General features: G+C 52.3%; 1 protein-coding gene across 3 annotated transcripts in view; it reads right to left on the bottom strand.

The window, feature by feature from the left end:
* Nucleotides 1–21,905, bottom strand: part of NECTIN1 (nectin cell adhesion molecule 1) — a 70,197-nt gene that overhangs the window by 9,221 nt on the left and 39,071 nt on the right. For 2 of the 3 annotated variants that reach the window (XM_072354761.1, XM_072354763.1), the window contains exons 6-8: nt 5,471–5,618; nt 3,844–3,931; nt 3,252–3,362 (exon numbers count right to left, since the gene is read on the bottom strand). In XM_072354761.1, the coding sequence (XP_072210862.1) occupies nt 3,252–3,362; nt 3,844–3,931; nt 5,471–5,618 (347 nt within the window). Of the gene's footprint in view, nt 1–3,251; nt 3,363–3,843; nt 3,932–5,470; nt 5,619–17,917; nt 18,857–21,905 lie in introns of those variants that run through there. The other variant, XM_072354762.1, reaches the window with a different exon arrangement.

Raw genomic sequence — 21,905 nt, forward strand, 5'->3', positions numbered from 1 at the left:
TTATAATGTCTAATAGATGCCAAAAGCATCCTTCTTTGGCGTGGAAATATTGATGGGCATTCCCTTTCTAAGCAGGTTTATCAGCAAGAGCTGCATGAGTGGAATATTACCCAATTTGTCTGATCACTCCCATCCAGACATTGCTCATGCTTTGAACACAATCGTGGTCAGAAGACCTTGGAAAGCAAAGTGACCTGAAAACCTCAGCACTCAGATGGGGGGTAGGGGTGGGAAATGAATCCACAGGAGGAGGAATGGGGGTGTTTTAGGGACACTATCTCAGCACCCTCTCTGGTCTCAGATAAAGACATTGAACCTTGAGCTTATTTTGCCCAAGGAGGCTGTAGATGCCCCATCCCTACAGGCATTCAATGCCAGGCTGGATGTGGCTCTGGGCAGCCTGGGCTGCTGGTTGGTGACCCTGCACACAGCAGGGGGGTTGAAACCAGATGATCATTGTGGCCTTTTTCAACCCAGGCCATTCTATGATTCTATTTCCCCTCCCTCCTCTCTAGATATGCTGCTTTCCCCTGGAGGTTCTTGCACTCTGAGGAGTCCTCTTGCTCTCTGCTGCTCTTGGGCTCGCTCCCACTCCCTGCTGCTTGTTGGGAGCAGAATTTATTACAATATCAATAATGTGGCTTGTATACAAGGTCTAGCACCGCTACGTGCAAGCGCTCTGCGTAAATCAGCATCGGCACCCCGGTAATTGCCCTGTAAGAAGGAGGAATTATTCTGCTGTCTGGAGCAATGAAACTTTCCCTTCTACCTGTGCAAATGGCCATTGCTGATGCATACACTGATCACACCGCTGCTCCTACGCGCGCTCTGATCCCACCTCTCACACTCCTCCTTGCACGCAATATTTGCATGACACGGGATGCTTCTGTGCCCACAGGGTGTGCCTCTGGTATTGCACGTCTCACTGTGCACATGGGCACCAGCACTCAACCTGCAGCATGCATGCACCTTCCAGCCCATTCACTCTTGCTTAAATACCTTCATGCACACCAAAGCTATTGCCCTACAAGGGCTCAGAGACAGTACAAGCAACACTGTGATCCCTTGCATGCTTTCATATTCTTAATAGTCCACAGCACTGCCCTTGCACATATATGCCATCAGCTTTACATTCACAGTCTTTCCCACATCCACATCCACTTGTATTCCCCTCTTCCAGCACCTTCAGATGTGCCCCAGCCCCTCCCCAGCCCACACATCCCTACCTGTCCCCCCCCACCTCTTGGTTTCTCTCCTCCTGCCATCTCCCCCTCCCTTGTTCTCTACCATCTTTAATCACTTTCCAACTCCCCTTCTTGTGCCATGAAATTGCCCTCCCCAGGTGGTGGCTTTCACGCAGCTGAGTGATGAAAGCAGTTTATCCTAAATCAGGAGGCTTTGCACAATTCACTTAAAGCACAATGCATCCACCCCATTTTCCTGCAGAATTGGGTTCCCTTCAACTCTCATCTTTTCTCCACATTGGATTTCCTGATGAAGCACAAGCAGAACAGGAATATCCCGTCTTTCTCTTTGTCTTCCCCTCCGAAGGATCCCAGAGCTATGCATACAGCAGTGCTGCTGCTGGGGAAGGATGAGGAGGGAGTGGGGCTGTGTTAGGCTGGCAGAGACCCAGTGGAGCTGTAGGGAATGGGTACAAAATGGCCTTGTATGAGTGGTCCTGGGAGGAGCAGGGCAGGAGTTGGCTCTGCAAGGCATGGATGAGCAACGTGATGCAGCCTGGCCCCAGCGATGCCATCTGAGCAGCACTCAGCACTCCCAGCCCTGTTTGGCACAAAGGGGCTCCTTACTTCCCATTGCCAGTCACGAACTGGCACAACCTGCTGCCTGCCCAAAAGGATGTGGTGATTTAGCAAGAAACGAGAGCAAGCCTCGGCTCGTTCCGGGGGCGCAGAGCCAAGATGCTCTGTGTGCAGTCAATGGGAGCTTGGGAGCATTGCAGAGGCTGCCAGCCCAAAGAGCAGAGGTCCCAAGCCAGCTGTGCCACACAGCTGTAGCAGCTGACTCACCCAGACCCCACGTCCCCAGCACTGAGGGATTCTCTTGCTGAGCAGGAGAAAAACTGCAGCCCACTGCTGCTGGGAGCAAGGGGGTAAGGAGCAGAGAGTGCCAAGCATGGGATGTGGAAATGCATCTTCTCAGACCAGGATTGAGAGCAGCAAAACTCTGTTCCCATGGTTACGGAGCAGCTACCCATCAGGCCCCATCTCACATCACTAACTCTGCCACTTAATTAACTGACTGCTCGTTATTTCCCAAAATGAGCTCCTCCATCCTCCTGCTTGCCTGAAAAGCTGCTCTCAGCTGCTCTCTGCAGAGCAGCCCGTCTGCCTCGATTGTCCCATGCTTTGTTTTCAAACCCACCTGCCTTGCTGCAAGGGGCTGGAGATGAGCCCAGAGCTGAGGGAGGGCTCCAAGAGGAAGTTTTTCTTTAGGGACATCAGCCACTTTCAGCTTGGCTGGAGTAAAGAGGATCACATTGGCATGGCTGAGTGCAGAGCTGTGTCTGAGCCATTTTATCACCGGTGCCCTCAGCATCTGTCTCACTGCTGGCTAAAGGTCACTGGGCCCCATCCTTCTGTTATCGGCACAGGAATGCACATCCAAGGGTCGTTCCAAGATGAACAGGAGGGCTGCAATAATTAGTCACGTTCATAAAATATCCCTCCACGTTGGCTGGTGGTTATAACGCCTTGGCAAAGAAGCAGGTTCGTGTGCTGATAAGTCGAGGCATCTGGCTTTGATGTTGAGACCTGCAGCCCTCATGTGAGGTCTCACAGAGGTTGCAGGGCGGTCCCACGCTGTGGGATGGGGGAGGGATGGATCTGTTTCCCATGCTTTGCCCTCTTGTATCTACATTTTCTCCCCTAGCCTCACTCCCTGAAATTCACCCTCCCCTGCCTGGCTGCAAGCATCTCTCCCTGACCCTCAATCTCTCTGCTGCTGCTGTCTCACATTAGCATCTCCCTCTCTGCCACTGAACAAATCCACACAAAACAATGGGCTTTAAAGGAATTTTACAGTGGAGAGTCAAACCCTACCATGCTCCTCCCAGCCAATAATTGCTCTGGAAAGCTTTGCTGCCAGAACCCAGGAGGGTGATGGGGTGGGATACCTGGCTTGGCTGTCACATAAAGGCTGGATATGAGGTATTTTTGCCATGGGGTGAAGGATACTGGGTGAAAGCAGTGAGGCTGAGGTGGGTGTTCTCAGCCCTCTGCTCCCCTTACCAGCTTGTCAGTGTAGGCAGAGGGCTCACTGGGTGCCATGTCATAGTATGGGGGCTGCAGGGGGAGCTTCTGGAGCTCTTCCTCATGCTTCATGTTGTCCAAGTGAACAACCTGTGGCAGAGAGAGGAGAGGGGTGAGGAGAAAGTGCTATCTTAATGCCAATACAGGAAGCAACCTCTGCCTTTCCTCTTGCTTCTGCCATACAACTCACCTCCTGCTCTACTTCATTCCCACGTTCCTTTTCTCATTGCAGCCTCTCCTGTTTGAAATGGTGGTGATGCTCAAACCCTCACACCCCAGAGCCCATCTGGACACCACATCAATCAGAATCCAATCCCTCCTGAAGGGAGCAAATGGGGTCCAAGCTACAGCTTTCAATCTGTGCCCATCTTTGGGAACCACGGACAAACAAATCCTCACCCACTGCCTCCCAGCTGTCTACCTTTGGGTATCGGATAGATCTGCTGCCCCCCAAATCCATGCCACGGGCTCTTGGGCTCCTGCAAAGCCTGTAATCCCAAATCCAGGCTCTGAGGCCACTGCCTGGTCCCCTCACCATGGGAAAGAGCTGGCAGCAGGGAGAGAGGCGTACCTGGATGTCTTCAGCAGTCAGGTGGCTTTTCAACTCCTGCTTCCTCTTCGGCGGAGGGGCAGGTTTGTGGGAGGGAGGCAAGTCAATGCTAAGGGGAGAGAAGAGGCAGCTGATTAGAGAGCAGGAGGACGGGGTCTGCCTGCTTTCATGTGCCACAGCAGGCTGGATCCTGCACGCACTGAGGGCTTGACTGCGTTTGTCACCAAACTGTCAGTATAATCATATGGGTTATTCTCAGCAACTCCCCTCTTTTCTTTCCTTTCTCTCACCCTGATTAGAATTGTTAAACAGAAACAAACGCCCTCCTAGCACCCTGCTCCCATTTCCAAGCACTTCCCCGTGTTGGTTTGCAGATCACGGGGGTGTAGCTGGGATCCCCGTCTCTCAGTGCTGTTTCGGGGTGGTTCCAAGCATCCCATGGGATGGATGCTCATATGGTGGCTGTGAGCACCAGCAAGTGCCAGGTGCCAATGCAAACCAATGAGGTCATGGCAACCCCCCAGCAAGGGACTTATTTGGGACTGTAGCCCCTGCTGTAGGTTTTCCAATGGGAGCTGGAATCTCCCTCATCCCCATGCTATGCCATGCAAGGGGTTTAGCCCTGACCCCCACTCAAGGGATCAGCTTTTGCCCCAGAGCACATGGGGATTGGCAGCCGTTATAATCCCAGCCCAGGGCCTGTCTCTGCACATTCCATCTGTACGCACAGATGTGTCTAATCCTTTTACAAAACTTACTAAAACTCCGATCCACTAATTAGCCAGCTTCCCCTCCCTTCTCCTACCAACTTCATCAGATCTTCCGATTGGGATGGGCGACTTTCTTTGGCAGCACAATGAATTCCAGCACGGGATTGGGCTATTGGTGAAGGGAAGGGTGCAGTGGGCTCCAGGAGCTCTGCAGGACGTTGACTTTAGGACTCGAAAGAAAAGAAATGCTCTGAATTTTGCAAGGCTTTGGACTGGGCTCCACCACCCCTTATGCTCTGGGGCATCTCTGTGTTTCTATTCTTAGCTAAAGTGACTCTTCTTTGTGTCTTCCTGGAGGGACATTGTGGGAGATGGATCATCTGAATGCATCTCTGCTATAGGGCTGATGCTGTTAGTTTCACCTTGTGGCGCTATTCTTTGTGTGTGTGTGTGTGTGCCTTTCTGTTTTCCCCTGTTCCCTTCCCTCCGTCGCTTGCTGTCCTCCCATGCCCTCTCTCAAATGGGATTAAATGGAGCACAAAATGTGGCCAAATGTAACAGTGATGGTGGGGAGGGCTGGGGGGTGATAAAAGCAACTTCCAGCCTTGGGGGCTTGGTGCCTCCCTGAGAGATGGGAAGGGAGAGGTTCTCCTGTGATGAGACAGAGCTGTGTAGGGAGTGTCTGGGGAAGGTATTTCTGGATGTTCTCATTGCACTGTAGCATGGGGCAGAGCAAAGTGAGCCTCTGCCTAAGGAAAGCACCTGGGGGTGCTCCAGCACCAGGTGTAGGTGGATGGGAATCATCTCTGAGGGTCTATCAGAGACCCCTGTCCGATGGCAGAATGGGATTCAGTCCAACTCAGGAGCCTCAAGTCATTCACTGGTGAAGGAGGAGCTGGGTCCTGTCCTCCCTCTATAGCCAGCCCAGGGCTACTCACAGGTCGTGGTCTGCCTCCGTGCGGTCCTTCTGTTGCCTCCTGTAGACAATGAAGACGGTGACAGCCACACCGAGGATGAGAGCTGCGGCGATGACACCTCCCACAATGCCAATGATGCCTCCCAGGGCGCCCTGAGGTAGTGGCTTGTCTGCAACACATAGGGAATAACAGGAGAGAGGGTTAGGGCATCCAACAGGGGCAGAATTGGGCTCAGAGGGTGGAGCAGAGGAGAACATAGCTTTCAAAGCACAGCTTGGGAAAGGTGAGCACCAACAGGCAACGCATTGAGGTAAGATGTGCCTCAAAGCCTGTCACCCTAAAGCCTTGCAAAGCTGAGTGCAGGGTGTAGGGGTGAGGGAGATGGATCCTCCCTTGCACTCCATGGCTGCAGTGCTTGGTGACATGGGACAGCTTCTCAGCATCTGACATGGTCCTCCTGCAAAGGAATCCCATCCCATGGGCTTGATGGGAAAGCGCTTTGAAACGTACGATAAAAGGATTTAATTTGCTCTACCTTCCAACCTAATTAAACTTGAAAACTAGCTAATTGGTACTTTGTACTTACAGCTCCGGCGCTGATGAAAGAAGGAGATAATTGGAATGGAGGAAGAAGGAGGAGGAGGAGGAAAAGGAAAAGAGATCCAGGAGAAGGGAGCGAGACGAGGATGAGGGGAAAAGGTACTTTGTAGAACGTGTCTGTCACACCTCATTCTCATGTTTTTCTTGCTGCTCTGGCTCCTGGCTGCCCTCAGAGCCTGGATCCTGGACTATACAGCCTTCGTTCTCCCAGAGCTGGGTGGCCACCCATCCCCAAGGCTTCAGAATGGTGCCCACATAAGAAACACATCAACACACGTGCCTGAATGATACAGGACCATTCATGCAGGTTTTCTCCCCTTCACACCATGGGTTCAGCTGGAGGTTGGACACCCCTTCACACCACCATCCTACATGGGGCTGGGTCCTTTCCAGCTGCCCCATTCCCACCCAGCCAGCCCTCACCACCATCCAGATTTGCTGCTGTCATGAAGGAGTGAAACAAGACATACAAACATTTCCCAGGGCACTGCTCTTTCTGGTCTATACCAGCGAATTGAAGAGCAAAGACCTGGCAGGTTTAATGCGTCAGTGCAGCACATGTGAACTCACAGCACGGTGCCAAGGCATCAGATGTAGAATTTGCCCGGGGAACTGTCTCAGCACCGACCCCCCAGCCCTTCCCTGCAGACTCCATGTAAACCTGGTGAGGACACCCCAGAGCCTGCATCAGCAGCATCCCATCCCCAATTAAGAGCTCAGAGCTGTATGTCTTCCTGCAAATGGCAGGATGCTGCAGTCATCAAAACGCCCAGCTCTGCTCCCCACGGGCAGTCACTTTTCCCCCCTCTTCCCTTCTCCATAAGCCACATTATCTTGTAAATAATATTTCTGCCTTGAGACAGCTCTCTTGCAGCAGTGCTCAGGCTGACAGCTGCCACATCGCAATCCAAGCCCCCCAGATGGCAATTGTGATTGTGATGGTGGAGAATCTTCCAGTCCCTTTGGCTGGGGTATATCCTTGATGGATTGGTCCCTAATGGCTCTGGGGCTGCAGGTAGGGAGCAGGGAATATCAGCCTCCTGCCAGCACTGTAAATCAGCAGGTGTGTGCCTGGGGATGGGGTGGAAGGAGCAAGAGAGGTGGGGAAACAAATGAGCAGCAGTGGAACGAATCTGTGGGAGCTTAAGAGGGCTGTGTTAGAGCAGAAAGGGGCCAGGGAGAGTTAGAGAGGTTCAAATGAAGCCATCAGTCTGCAGGTAAGAAAAAAACATAGGGCAGTGGGTAAAGGGCATGAGGAGAGAGAATGGATGGCATGCAAATACCTAAAGTGCTATGTTTTTATAGGGTGAGAAGTAATGGCCTTAAGTTGTGCCAGGGAGCTTCACTCCAAAAGAGTGGGCATGGGCACAGCTGTACAGGGAGGTGATGGAGGTCACCATCCCTGGTGGGGTTCCAGAACAGTGGAGATGTGGCACTTGGGGACATGGTCAGTTCCCCTTCCTTCCTTATTTCCTTTTCTCTCTTCTGTCATCTGCCTCCCCAACTGCTTCTTTCCTATGTCTCCCTTCCCCTGGGCAGAGCAGCAGCTGGTGCATTTCAGAAGGCTGCTGACCCCAATGCCTCGAGATGCTCCCTGCCTTTCTGAGGGCACGGCAGCTACAGGACAGTGCTGGGAACCCAACAGAGGGCACTGGGAATGCCTTGGGAGCAGATGATAGGAACCGACAATGAAGGATTTGGTTACACTGCCAAGGCATTCGGGCAGCCCTGGGAAGATGTTTGCAAGGCTTGTGAATCAGGATCGGAGTAAATTGGCAGCACAGCTCATGGGCCTCCGGAGTGGAGTGGGAAAAGCATTTGTCAATTAAGAATGCAAAACCCCCTGCTCTGTGTCATGCTCGAATAATTTAAAACACTCCAAAAAGTTCATGTTGGCAGTGAGGCAGGTAGCAGAGAACCCAAAGGGGCTGAGCGAGCAGCTCAGCCTTATCTGGATGTCGAAGGGCTGCTGGGAACTCCACATTCTGTCTGGAAAATGAATTAATTCAACGTATTACAATTAAGGAGAAAAGAAGGACACCCCACCCCCAGCCTCTTTTGGAGCCAGTTGGGTATTGTTGCTTTGTTCTCTTCTGGAGGTGAAAGCAGACAAGGGAAGGGAAGAAGCGTTGGCAGGGATGGAGCCGTGGCTGTGATTTAACGCCCGCTCCGTGCGCACGGCAGTGGTTGTGTTCCAAAGCATGAGACAAACAGACAGAGCTGTAGACAAACAGACAGAGCTGTCCGCACGCGCCGTGCCCGCGGGGTGACACAGTGCAGCTGCAGAGCACGGCAGTAAATAAAAACAGGGGAACAATGAGGGCTTTGGAGAACCAACACGCAGGAGGGGGAGAGAGATGTTCCCAAAGGGAAACTGAAGTGAGGCAAAGACGGAGCAACTGGAAAGTGTCCAGAGGAGGGCATGTCAGAGCAGAGGAAATGGCTCACGCGGCCCGTGGAGTGATGGGGAGGATGCTGTAAGAGGGATGGAAAGGAGAGACTCTGTCACACTTTGGGGGGGGGGGAAAGTTTTGTGTCTCTGAGCTGCTCGTGTGGCTGGGATGTCTGCATCATGAGGCAGCTGGCTGATCTTGGGGTTCAGGCTTGAGAATGGGGTATGGCGCATCCCCACCATGGGTTTGTGCTGCTCTTGGGCTGATATTGAGTGCAAAGCTCAGATTGGATGGGCAACCTAACAACCCACAACCCTTCCAGAACACCATTTGCTAAAAGGCATTCCTGCATCAGCAGCCAACTGTCAAGTAAGGTTCCCTCTGTGTTTATCCCAGCCCCGCACAAAACAAGCTCCCATCTATTTCATGGCTGACTAGCCAAGGCACTGAGCACTGTGCTCCTTTGCTCGCTGTCACATTGCAAATCAATGGGGAAGAATCACTATTCCCCTCCTTTTGTTAGGCTGGCAGCTCTGAAGCTCTGTTAGCTGCCAGCCTTGCTAGAGTTAACATAACCTTGGTGCTCAGTTGCATCCCTGCTCAGGCACGTTCAGCCTACACTGTTAACACAGCGTCCCAGTGCAGTGCCAGCTCCAGATAAGCCTGTCTGTGACCCGGCTTGCTGTCCTGAGCCAGAGGATGGGGGTTAGTACTTACTGGGTTCTTTCCACCCACTGAACCTTCGAGCGACACCACGAGATCAGATGATGCATATTTATAATGCACCCCACCTGACACATTCCAGGGAGCCTGAGACACGGCGAGTTTGCAGAGCTAAATTAAACGGAGCTGAAAAGCTTGGCAGAGCAAACACGTCCCCAGTTAGCTTCCAGAGACGAACAGGATTGGCTGATTTGAGACGCGCTGCAAACAGCAGATCCACCCCCAGGCACAAGCTGGTTTGGGGTGCGTGTAGCCCACCGTTTAGACACTGATCACAGCATCCCTGTCAGATCTTTGCCCTGTAATTTTGACCAGCCCTATCCCATGCAAACGGCTGGCTCACCTCTGGTGTGAGGTTTCATGCAAGCCAGCCCTCCGCAGGGTGCTGCTTTGAAAAGCATGCCCAGCTGCAAGCTGGACCAAGGGACCTGCTGGGTTTTAGTGGGATTTCACACACATTCCTGCACAGGCAATGGCTTTGCCATTCACTCAGACCGGTGAGGATCAGCTCTGCCCTTTCCTCTCCAGCACGGAAGCAGCAGCGGAGCCATCCCTGGTTTAAGGGCTGCTGGCTGCAAAGCATGCCTGGAATGTAACTTTAACCCTTGCTGACCTTCCCTAGCAGTGCCTCCCTGGGTCTGCTGGTAGCTGGGGTGGAGCTGGGGTAAGATACGGCACATTAACCCCCTGGGGCCCAGCAAAGATCTTATCCTGCCCTCCCCTACCTGCTTGCCCTATGCCCCATGCTTTGCAGCTCAACGCAGCTGTATGGACACTGCCCCAGCCTGGCTTTGGGTAGAAGATGGGCCCTGAGTTCTCCAATGTTCCCTCTGCCTCGCAGCCCTTAATTTTAGTTCTGCTTCATTTCCTTGCAGCTCAGCAGAGTAATGAACAATCAAATCCCTTTGGTAATTTATTTCTTCTGCTGTACAATCTAGAGGAGGTGATGACACACAAAATTGCCTCTCCTGGAGGAACAAAGGGGCCACATCCTGACTCCCATTACATCTCTTGATCTCAGCAGCCTGCTCTCACCAACCAGAGCATGGCAGCTCCTGTGTCCACGCTGAGCCAGATGCACAGCCCTGCTTCCCTGATGAGCCCATTAGGGTCACACTATTACAAGCAGCCACCGGACAAATTCTGGCAGAGAGAAGGGACATGGACTTCAGCTCACATGCTTATCATCAGCACTGATAGAGTTAATTTGCTCATCAACCTTCAGCATCACTCCTGGCAATGTCTCGCTCTACTTGACCACGTGCCCTGGGCCATGTTTGCATGGTTTTGCTTCCTGGGTGCTTTCACCATGGGATGGTGAATGTTCCCAAAGCTGAGATCAGCTTTGCATGGCTGCAAGCTCTTGCTCAGAGTAAAGAAATGCTCGTAACACTCATTCCCTCCTGACTTCCCACCACCTCTGCCTTAACCACCAGTATTTATCCACACAAGCGTATCCAGCTGAGCATTTGTTAGCTTGCAGAGCTTTCCCCGTCTCCGATACAGATCAAACAGAAGAGCTGCAAAGAGAGAGACCTGTCAGCGTGAAAGAGAAGCTGCAAAGGTTGGTACAACAGCTAAGGTCACACAGGGGAATGCGACAGGAACAAACAAACCCTTTGCAGTGCTCTATAGGCACTTTACCAGATGGAGAATGTCAAGAGGGCAGTCATGATTTAGAAAAGGCAAAAGATGTCAATGACTATTCATGATCTGTCTTGGAAACAGACATTTGTTTGTGGTTTCTGGGATACAAAGCGATTTCTGCCTGTTGGAGGATGGCAGAACCAACCATCTTGCCCTGGGCACCATTTGGGTACTCCCAAAGCAGATGGGTTGAAAACTCAGCCAGAGAGATCCCTGTTAGTTTTTAGTGTAAATTGGGCTAGTTCAACCCTAAAAGGATGCAGAGCAGCTCCCTGCCTCCTCCTTGCCATCTCTTCTGCTCTGTAGCTCAGGTAGCACCATCAAGGCAGGTCCTCCAAGCCCACTTTTAGGTCAGTTATAATTGGGAAGCCTCGCGTGGAGCTATGAAACATCAGTTAATACACTGGAACTATCTAGTTAAATGCCAATTATAAAAGCCCATAAGCTCCTCAACTCAAATATATTAATAACATAATTAAACATTTATTGCTTATGCAAATTAAAAGTTAAGTTAATCGGACATCAACGAAACCCCGGGAAGTGACCATTTAAGTAACTAATTTCTATTTAATTACGATTCCTCCCTATTATCAACCCCCCCACACCATTATTTCTGGACAGCTCTGTGGTGTTTACCCACACCATTCAGACTCTGCATTCCCACTCTTGTATCTATTCATAATCCCAGACAGCTGCCGCATTCATATTGCAGCCACGGAGCTGGCACAGCTGGCAGCAGCTGGACTGGGTGCTCCTGTTTCTCCTCCCACCTATTCTTGGCTAAGGAAGGGCACAGACAGGGCTAAATCTCCAGATCCAACATGGGAATGGGGATGAACTCGTGGGAAGGCACCTGGTGAGGATAGCAACTCGTGTTGGTGTAGATCCCATAGGCAGAAGGTAACGCTTTAGCCCTGAGTGCACCCCAGAGCCTTGCCCCAGGTTCCCTGCACAGTTTTGCTGCTGTTGCATCTCCTTATCACCACCGGGAAGGGCACTTTTTAGCCCAGCAGGGATATCGTGGCCCTTGGAGGATGACTGTTTCATGATGAGCTCGGCTCCTCGGGTGGACAAAGCTGTGTGCCAGCAGAAAGCCACTGTTCATTATTATTGTAAAGTGGTAATTGAAAGGGCTGGGAGCTAGAGCAGGGCGAAGAAATGAGGCCAGGAGATGGGAAATGAAGCATTTCGTTCCTCGAGGGATGGAGATGTTCCCCTGGCGAGCCGAGGCTGTGAGGCCAGGGCCATACGGATGGGCTCCCTCCCCCAGTGCGACAGGCAATCAGTTAAAGCTGACAGGTGTGAAGTTGGCAATTTTCTTTTCAAAGCGGTGAGATAAACAGGCTGGAGGGAGTTGGAGAGGAGCAGGGAGGTAAAGGGGAACAGAAACATGTGAGCGCCTCTCTCCGTGGGGTGGGCAGATGGATGGAGGAAGAGTTTGGCCCATAGCCTCTCCAGTGGCTGTACCCACCAAGCAGGACCCTTTGAGATCTTGGGTGATGCAATACCTTTATCACATATTTAAATGATCGGCTTATTGATGAAGTGCCTTGTTGGGAGGAGGAGCCTTTGCCTTCTGCCAGGCACCATGGAGGGCATCTGAGGCTCAGCATCACTTTGCAGTGCTGCACCTGTCTGCCAGCATGTTCCCAGGTTCCTGTGCCCAGGGGTACCAGGCAGGTCGCTTGCTAATTCCCTCCTAATGCTCGTCTATGTCTCACTCTCTCTCACTGCAAATTCTGTTTAGGTGATGTTAATCTATGGGGATGGAAATGAGCATAACTCCATCGTAGTCAGTCACTGGATGTGCTCACAACCAGCTCGAATGGCTCCGTGCCTTCACCATGGACATTTCAGCCCTGTGCTCTGTGCACAGCTGCTTCCAGGCAGGCACATCTCCAATGCTTGTTCTGTGCTGGGCTGGCAGAACTCACTCCCTTTGCTCAACCCCACTGCCCCACCGAGCTCCTCCTCTGGCTCTGCTGATTGACAGTGCTCTGAAGCTGCTTTGTAGCCAGCGGTGCTCGCCTGCAGAGATGTGGCTTTGAGAAGAGATCCAAGCCACGCTGCCATCATTCCATGGGCTACATGCATTGCTGGCATTCCTGCCCCCAACGTGTTTCTGTTTTGTTCCAGAGAAACACAATACTTAAGGGCACTGCATGGGAGCCAGCTCCCGCTGCGTTCAGCTCTCTGCAACCTGAGCTGCTGAGAAGAGGCCCCACGCAATGGGTTTTGTCCATCATTGCCTAACTGTGGCAGACACGGCCTGGGAAATCTATACAGCATTTCCCAGCAGGACCATGGAGCAAAGGCAGCCCCTCGTGTCCTTCTTTCCATCCCATGTGCTGAAGTCAGGTGCAAAGATGCTTCCCCAGGAGGATTCTCCAGGCCAGAGGCAGGGCAAAGTGCCTGTTGATACCTGCACAAGGAAGAGTGTGAACGTTCCCTCTGATCACTCACTTCCTTTGTCTCTCACTCTCTTGCAAAAGCCTGGATCTTGCAGAGCTGTCTGCTTTGATCTTTGGGAACAAGGCTGCCTTTGTAGCATGTATGCACAGCAAGGAAGCTGGAGGAGAGGGAAAAGGCAAACTGTTCTTCACGATGCAGAGATCAGTCACTGAGATGCAGGGATGCAGCCTGACTGATCTTTTCCTTCCAATGGGCCATTGGCATCCCTACAGCATTCAGTAGGTTTCGATGCATGATCACCATGGCAGCTGGGTGCTGGACTACAGGCACATCCTATCCATCCTACCCATCCTACTACAACCTACCACATCCTACCACATCATTCCACACTCTACTCATCCTACCAATCCTACTCATTCAATCTATCCTATCACATCCTCCCCATCCCCCCAACCTTACCCATCCTAAACCCATCTGACCAATCCTATCTGTCCTACACATCTCACCTATCTTACCCATCCTACCACCTCCTCCCACATCCTTCCAACCCTACCCATCCTACCAACCATACCCATCCTACCAACCCTACCAACCCTACCCATCCTACCAACCCTACCCATCCTACCAACCCTACCAACCATACCAACCCTGCCAACCCTACCCATCCTACCAACCCTACCCATCTGATTGATCCGACAACATCCAACCCATCCTACCCCATTCCACCTATCCGACTCACCCAACCCATTGGAGCCATCCAACCCACCTCCAAACCACGTCAACCCAAGGTTGGCACAGCCCAGTCCCATTGCAGTTGACTGCACATGTCTAGAGAAGATGTAAAGAAGAGCAGGTGTGACACTTCTCCAATAGCCTGTCCCCTTTGCTACAGCTAGCGGCAGCTGAAGGACTTCATGAGCTGGAGAATGTCAGAGTTTTTAATAGACTTTGATGGATTCTTTCTGCCATGGGCAAAAACGCTTTTCAGCTCAGGCTACCTGTTGGCCTCAGCAGCATCCTTTGACAAGGAATCTCACTGTTTACACTGAAGGGAGGGAGAAACTCCCCTCCCTTCCTTTGTTTTGAATCTACTGCTCAAGAATTTCACACACCGCCACCAATGTCAGCGGCAAACACCGTCATTCCCCATCCTCCTCCTTGGATATCCCTTAAGCCTCAACCTTCCGCCTTCATCTACAAAGCAGCTCCCATAGCCAAACACAGCCCAGCACAGGGACAGAACCTACAAGTGCCACTTCTACCACCGCCATTGCTTACAGCTACCAACCCCAGGATGCAGAACCGCGACGGTCGCAGAGGTACCAAGAGAGGAGAAAAATTCCTTTTGTTTTTTCCTTTTTTTTTCTTTTAAAATTCTTTATTTATAAAAAAGTACTTTTTTTTTTGTTTGTTTGTTTGTTTTTTGCTTTATAATTTCACAGCTGAGCCGTTATTATCTGCCATTGCTCTGGGGGTTGGGTTTGTTTCTTACTCTCTTGTTTTATACAAGTCAAAGGAAGGGTGCTGCAACACCATGATACACCAAATCATAACCATGAAAACGCAACCCCCCCCCTTCCCCCCTTCATCCTCCCCCGGACCTCAAACAAAATCATTACAAAGGGATGGCAAACAAAACCGACCAAACAAATCATTAAAGTCCATTACATTATTTTTACCGTTTATTTTGTTTTGTGTTTTCTTTTTTTTTTTTTTACAAAAGCACTTACAGCACGGATTACAAAAATAAAAGAACGAAAGAAAAAGAAACAAAATCAAATCAGAAAGAAAAAAAAAAATAAAATAAAATAAACGGGGTTTTTGGGGGTCGTTTGTTCTGTCCATTATTCCACAATAATTACAGCAAGAGGGAGGAGAAAGAGAGAGAAAAAAAATCACTGGAGTTAAAGAGCCACGTCTAAGGAAGGAAAGAATGAGCAGCCAAAGGAAAGAACTGACCCTCAGTGAGGATACCTCCCCCCACTGCTGCTTCGTGCTCTGACTCCTTTCGCTCTCTACATTCACCCCAAGTGCATCACACGTGCAAGGCACACAGGTCCCATAGGGTCTCCATCCCCGTTCCTACAATGCATTCCCCACCTCCTGCCCTCTGCAGGCTGCTCCCAGAGCCTCGAGGTGCTCACATCCCCATAGACGTGCACTGTGTGGGCAATAGGGGAAAGAAAACAGCACCAGGAGTGCAGCAACCCCCTCATTAATTGCATTCCCTTCTCTAATTGCTCCAGGATCAATCTTTGGAACCTATCATCTCCCTGCAGCCCTCAGTGATTTCTGCTGAACTGTTTGTTTTCCCTTTTAGTTTTTGGACTCGACATCAGGAAAAGGCCTCCCTCTGTCCCTTATTGCAATCAATGCTACCGCTGGGGTCTGATTGGTTTATTTATTGATTGAATGAAGCTAAAGTAAACTTCAGGCTTCTGGGGTTGTCTTTTTCTTGGATGAAAATGATGTAACAAAATAGAAAAGAAAAAAGCATCTTGTGATTAAATAAGTGAAAGCAAATAACATCCCTGGGATGGATTGCAATGAATAATCCGAGAGGGAAATGCCAGCAGAACAGCTGGGGTGAGTCTGCACATAAAGCAGGGGCTCATGTGGGGCTGTGATGCTGATGCTCTTCTGAGCACAGACAGGGAGTGATGCTTTGAGGCAGCTCTCAGGTGAAACATCAATCTGTAGTGTCCTCTTGGTTTGTTGGGTTGTTTTTTCCCTCCTACCTTGCTATAGATGACCGGCTAATCACCTGGCTAATTACCACCCCCGATAAGTCTCTTGCTCAATTAGCTGACCTTGCAAGGAACGGCAAGAAGCAAAATGATCAATGCAACTTCATGATGATGCTGGAGGAAGCAGAGGTGAGGAGCAGAGGGAAGCACTGTGCACCTTGCATAGGCACAGCACCCAGGCTGAGCCTATGGGTCTCTGGGTGGCAAATCCTCACCTGACCTTCTTCAGAGCCACATCATTGTGCTCTTGTGGCTGAGTTCTTTCCTAGACTTGAGCTGCTGGAGTGTCTGCACTGATATGGGACAGCAAAAGGGGAAGCCTGGCAGCATCTGGCTTGGAGATACCATGTTGCTATGCAGTCTCCTTACTCTGAACCTCCTGGTTTCTCCATACCCCACATGGCTAACTAGAAGTACTGTCTGCGTGTGGGAAACCTCAAAACATGACACCTTCAAGTGAAGGCTCATGGCTATCACAGTGTGTTTCCTTGCAAGCCTCTACCCACTGTCCTCCTCTCCCCAGGTCTGCATGCCCCCATTGCAGCGCATCATACCCATGATCTTAGGGACACAATTTCACTGCAGGCTGAGCTCCCACTGGCAGAGCATCATCAACCCTGGGGACATCTGGGCCTGCAGCACCACGCAGTGCAAGACTGGACCTCCTGGGACTGACATGGCATGTGAAAGAATCCCTGCTGAACACAGCAGTTTGCAGGGTCAGAGATTGCATCGCCTTCACTGGGGACACAAAGCTTCCTGTGGCACGGGGCTGCTCTGCCAGAAGCCAGGAAGCAGGGAGGGCTGGCAGGAACAGCAGAAAGATTACAGCACAGCAATCGGATTTCCCACTCCTGCTCACCACTAACGCAATAAAAGCGAGCTGCAGCCTGTGAATACGAGCTGTGTTGCCCTGACCTTGGCTCATCTGCATGGCTTTGGCTCCCTGCTCTTGCTTCTGCAGCAGGATAACACCGGGGAATGAAACCCAATGGGTAAGGCAAGGGGAGAGCGAGTCCTGCTGCTTTCAGATGTGCGTTTCTTTCCAAAGCAACAGATTTGTTTCTACATCAAAAAGAGAGAGCAATAAGCCCCAACCCAGTGAATGGAAGTTGGATAAGGTCAGTGTCAGACAGAGGGACCTGGCAACTGGAATCCCATCTATCTGCAGAGCAGTCCACAAGGCAGGGGGAAGAAGGATGAGAGCAACACCCCAGCAGCCTCCTTCCTTCCTCTCTACCTCCCTATGTATTGAGGCTTTGCTTAGAGGAGGGATGGGGCATTGGGAAGGTGGCAATCAATGCAGGCAAAGCTGTTTGTCCCCGAGGACTGGGGGTGTTGCTAAAACAGAGTTGCCTGCAGGCTCTGACCAAAAGAAAGAAGTGTAAACACACGACGATGAAGTCTGAGTGGTATCATAAAACACAGGGACCCCAAAGCCACTGGTGGGCGGGAGGATGAGCACCGGTGTGCAATAGGGCTGAGGAGAGCCAGCACCTCTCTGAGCCACAACAGAGGGAATGTCAGCAATAAATACTCCTTTTCTCTCTTTTAAAACATGCTCCAGCAAAGGCAGAAATGAAAAGCCGGGAGGTGATGAACGGCAGGAGGGTAATGGCAGCTCTGTTGCTCTGTGCTGCTATCAGCCCGTGCACAGGGGGTTTGTTTGAGGGCTTTTCTCCCCCTATCATCCACGTTATTGAGCCACTGGGACCTGGCAGCAGATCCCCAGTGCGGTGGGAACATCCCACATATCTCAATGAGAGCAATGGCTTCCCTCAATTCTGGCACCTCCACTTCCTTTGCTGTGAGCTTTTCTGTCCCCAGGACCCCCCTCCCAAGGTTAAAGCAAAGAAAAGACGACGACATACAAACAAATTCCAGTGTTTCAGGGGGGTGGGAGCAGGAGGAGGAGCCTCGGGGGGGGGGATTATTGGGGGGGGGGGGCATTCTGAGACACGGAGACACAAACAAGAGTGTAATATACAGGCTGGGCAACAGTCGTTAAAGCAAATAGTAACACCTAAGCCACCGACCAATACAAACACCACAGAAGGGGACGAAAAAAGTCGTCAAGAGAAATTAAAATAAAATAAAATAAAATAAAAAAAAGCCAAACCAAAACCAAGAAAATAATTACCCGACCTCCCACCTCCCATCCAACAACCCCCCCCACCCCCAACTCCTCCCCTTCCCCCCATCCCCAATAAACCAAAATGATCCGTAAAGCAAAGCTGCCCCCGCCCCGAGCCCCCTGTCCATACGTGGCTCCGCTCGGGGATGCGCGTGAGTGTGTATGTCTGTATGTGTGTGTGTGCATGGCTGGAGCCGGGGCGAGCCGAGCTACACGTACCACTCCTTTTTGGAAATAAAAGATCCGTCGTTCTGCGAGACCATGTTCTCTGCTATGTCGAGCTGCTCGGGGTCGTACTGGAAGCCGAGTGTCCTTTCGTCGTAAGGTTCGGGGTGAGCTTCCCCTTCGTCTACCGTGAAGTACGGCCGCTTGGCGTCCTCATCGTATTTGTTGGGGCAGCCCAGCTTGCGCTCACCTCCCGCATCCTCATCCTCATCCTCGTAGGTGCTGCCACCCAACGGGCCCGGCTTCTTCTCGTCGTCCGAGTCGTCGGGGTACTGCAGGTTCTGGGCCATGGGCGGGTGGTGCTGCGGGATGCCGGCCTTGCTGTAGCCGTTGCCGTACACGTGCTTCTTTGTGCTGTAGTCACCCTTGAAGGTGTGACGCCGGCGGCGGAGCACCACAAAGAGCACCACGGCCACCACCAGGACCAGCGAGACTCCTCCCACTATGCCCCCAATCACAGGGGTGGGGATGTTCGGCTGCACCATGGATTTGCGATCATCGATTGGAGACGGGGTGTAGGGAAATTCTGGGTAGGAAAAGACAGATGGAAGGGGGAACAGTGTCAAACCATGCGGAAACGCGCCCTCCCGCCGTGCTCTCATCACCGATTCTTTTTTGTTTTGGGGGGAGGGGGGTGAAGGAGGGTGGGAAGATGAGGGTAAGGAACAGGGAAGGGAAAAACCAGGGGAAGGGGAGAAGGGTGCGTCCTGGCAGGGTTAGCACATGGGAGCTCGGTGCCAAGCTCAGCAAGCTGCATGCAGGAGCCCGGCAGCTGGAAGCGGTGTGTCCTTCCCACCCTACCCGGATGCTCTCAGATCCCACATGCCCAGTGTCACCAGTCCGGGTGCAGTCTGGTTTATGATCCACCATTTCGGGTCCAGTTTGCCAACGCGTTATCGGCAGCCCCAGGACGCTGCTGTGCCCACCCAATGGTCACGGTGCTTTGTGTCCTCTGCTCAGCATCCCATCCCATCCCGACCCACAGTGCCACTGCTCACGTTAATCTCATTCCTACAGATACCGTGACCTATTTACATCTATATAAATAACCCAAAGGAGAGGGAGAAAAGAGATGGGAAAGGTACGCTCTTCTCTTTCATGCAGTTTGACACACGGGTTTTGGCACAGATAAAGTTTGATCCAGGATTTAAGTCAACCCTCCCAGCACTTCCTTGGCACAGTTACAGCCCCTGGCCAGACTCAGTTTTCTCTATCCAAGTGCCCATTGAGCATCAGTGTCCAGGCAGCGTTGGGCTGCCTCAGTCCTTCACCTGCCTCTGAATTTGGTGAGCAGATGCCAGATTAACGCCCCTCAGCATCCCTCAGCATTGCCAAGGAGGATGCTCAGAGCCATCCTGCTCAGAGCTGTCACTGCTGCTCTGCTGCCTCCTGGCCCCAAGCTTTCACCCCAAGGACAGGACAAGCAATGTGAGCACAGCCTACAAGAAGGGCAGCCAGGATGGGTGAGGAGCATGAAAGGAAGCAGAGTCCAAAGGAATAGGAGGCAGTGTCTGCTTTCTGTCCCCTCTGCATGAGCTGGTGGCAATGCATCCTGCTCCAGCCACGTTTCTGTACTGGGGCAGGAAAACCTGAACAAACGAGGGCAGTGCAGGGGGTGGGCTTCCCTACATCACACTTCAACCAGCTGCTAAGGAAGAGAGGGGAAAAGAGCTTCCCCTGGGTACACACAGTTCCAGAAACAGCTGCAGAGTTTGGACAAAGGTTCTGAGTTCAAGCAACCACCGGCCTGATCTTTTTTGGCACAAGCATTTTGCTCGTGTCTGAGAGCTGCTTCACTCCTGCCTTTCCTGAGTCATCCCAACAACAGCATCGTGGCTCCTGCAGAGCAAAGCCTCACGAGCCAGCAAGAGGCACAGAGCAGCACGGCGGGCAGCAGGGCTGGGGGCAGGCAGCTGGAGGGCTCCCTGCTGCAGCCAGAACAAGGAGAAAGGCACTGAGCAGGCAGGAGGCAGCAGCTCCTTCCAAAGAGAAGGAGCAGGGCTATGCATTTCAGTGCGGGGAAGCTGGGCTTGGGAGCTGGGAAGCCAAAACCACATGTTGCATCAAAAGAAGGCTTGTCACAGCCAGCTGGTTAATGCAAAACCTCTTTGCAGAGACAGTGAGGAATGTCACGTCCGTCCCTTGGTAGCACTGCTCAGCTTCAGCCACACACACACATCCACACAGCACCCACCCTGCTCTGTGCCAGCTCCCAGCCCAGCCCTGCAGACCCAAAGCTGTGCACAGAGCAAGGGCTCACCTGGAGGGGTGCAGGGTTCGAGCAGCAAGCTGGATATGTCCTTGGTGTTTTCCCAGCCCACAACTCTGATCTGAAGCCTCTTCCTACCTGGCATTTCCTAACAGCAGGGCTGGTTTTGTGTGAAGGACCCCACTTTGAAAAGCCTTAGGGTCCTTAAAGGTACAATGATCCCCTCCGCCTCCCAGCTCTGGAAAGCGGACACATCCAGAGCAGAAGGCTGTGCACACCTGCAGAAGGAGCTTGGCCCACTTTCCCATTGCAAACCTCACTAAGAGCCCAGCTCAGTGATATGAAAAGACAAGAGGATGTTTTCCTACCTTTCCCACACATATTTAGTTTCTCATGCCCTTCATGCCACCCCACCCTGCAGTAACACCCACCTCCCTGCCACCCCACGGTGCTGCAAACACCACCACCATCACACTGTGCTCACTACTGGTGTGGGGAAGGCCCTATTTTCTGTTCAGATCCCATCCCCACCCTCCTTGCAACCTCCCGCTTCCCATGCCAGAGCAAACAAACCCAAACTGCGGGAAGAGAAGATGGGAGAAGAGAGACGGCAAGCCCAAACCCTCCCAAACAGCTCCCCTCCCTTCACTCCCCACCTGGCAACGGGGCTGCAAGGAGGGGAGGGTATAAGGGGGTGGGAAATGGGTATAGATGGGGTGAAGGAAGGCGGGGTGGTGGGGAGGGGACGCGTGCCACAGCCGCTGGAGGGCGGTGCAGACCGCAGCTGCCCATCCCCGCGTCCTCCGATGGGGGAGAGCTCAGTGCGGTGCCCCGGGTGAAGGTGGGAGGGGATGCTGCGGGTCCGGCTTGGCACCGGATCCAATAGATGTTGGCACAGCCGCTCCCTGCCCGGCGTTAGGATGGGTTCGGCTCGCAGCGCTGCCGCCCACCCACCCGCTTTTGTGTCTGCGGTGTAAAGAGGACCGTAAGCGTGGCCTGAGTAGTGGGAGGGTGGGGGGGGAGCGGGGAAGGAAGTGTGGGAAAAGGAGCCCCTTTTTGTGCTCGAGGGGTGCGTGAAATTTTTGGAAGGCGGTGCGCTGCCTCTGAGCCCCATGTGAAAAATCCATTAGGAAGAGTCTGGGGAGAATTAAAGCCACTGTGAAAAGCGGACGGGAGAAACAGGAGACAACGGAGCACAGGGAGGGGGAAACAAGCCAGGCTTTAATGCCGGCACAAAAAGCCTCCCCCTGGCTGCTGCCCCCAGCCCTCGTAAAAACAGGGAGTGCTGCATGAATAGGAATTAGAGCAGCGATGCCCGCTCTGCCAGCTGTTGCATTCAGCTCAGCTTCCTGTCCCCGTGCCAGCT

This window comes from Excalfactoria chinensis, chromosome 21, assembly GCF_039878825.1.
Source record: "Excalfactoria chinensis isolate bCotChi1 chromosome 21, bCotChi1.hap2, whole genome shotgun sequence".
Classification (NCBI taxonomy): Eukaryota; Metazoa; Chordata; class Aves; order Galliformes; family Phasianidae; genus Excalfactoria; species Excalfactoria chinensis.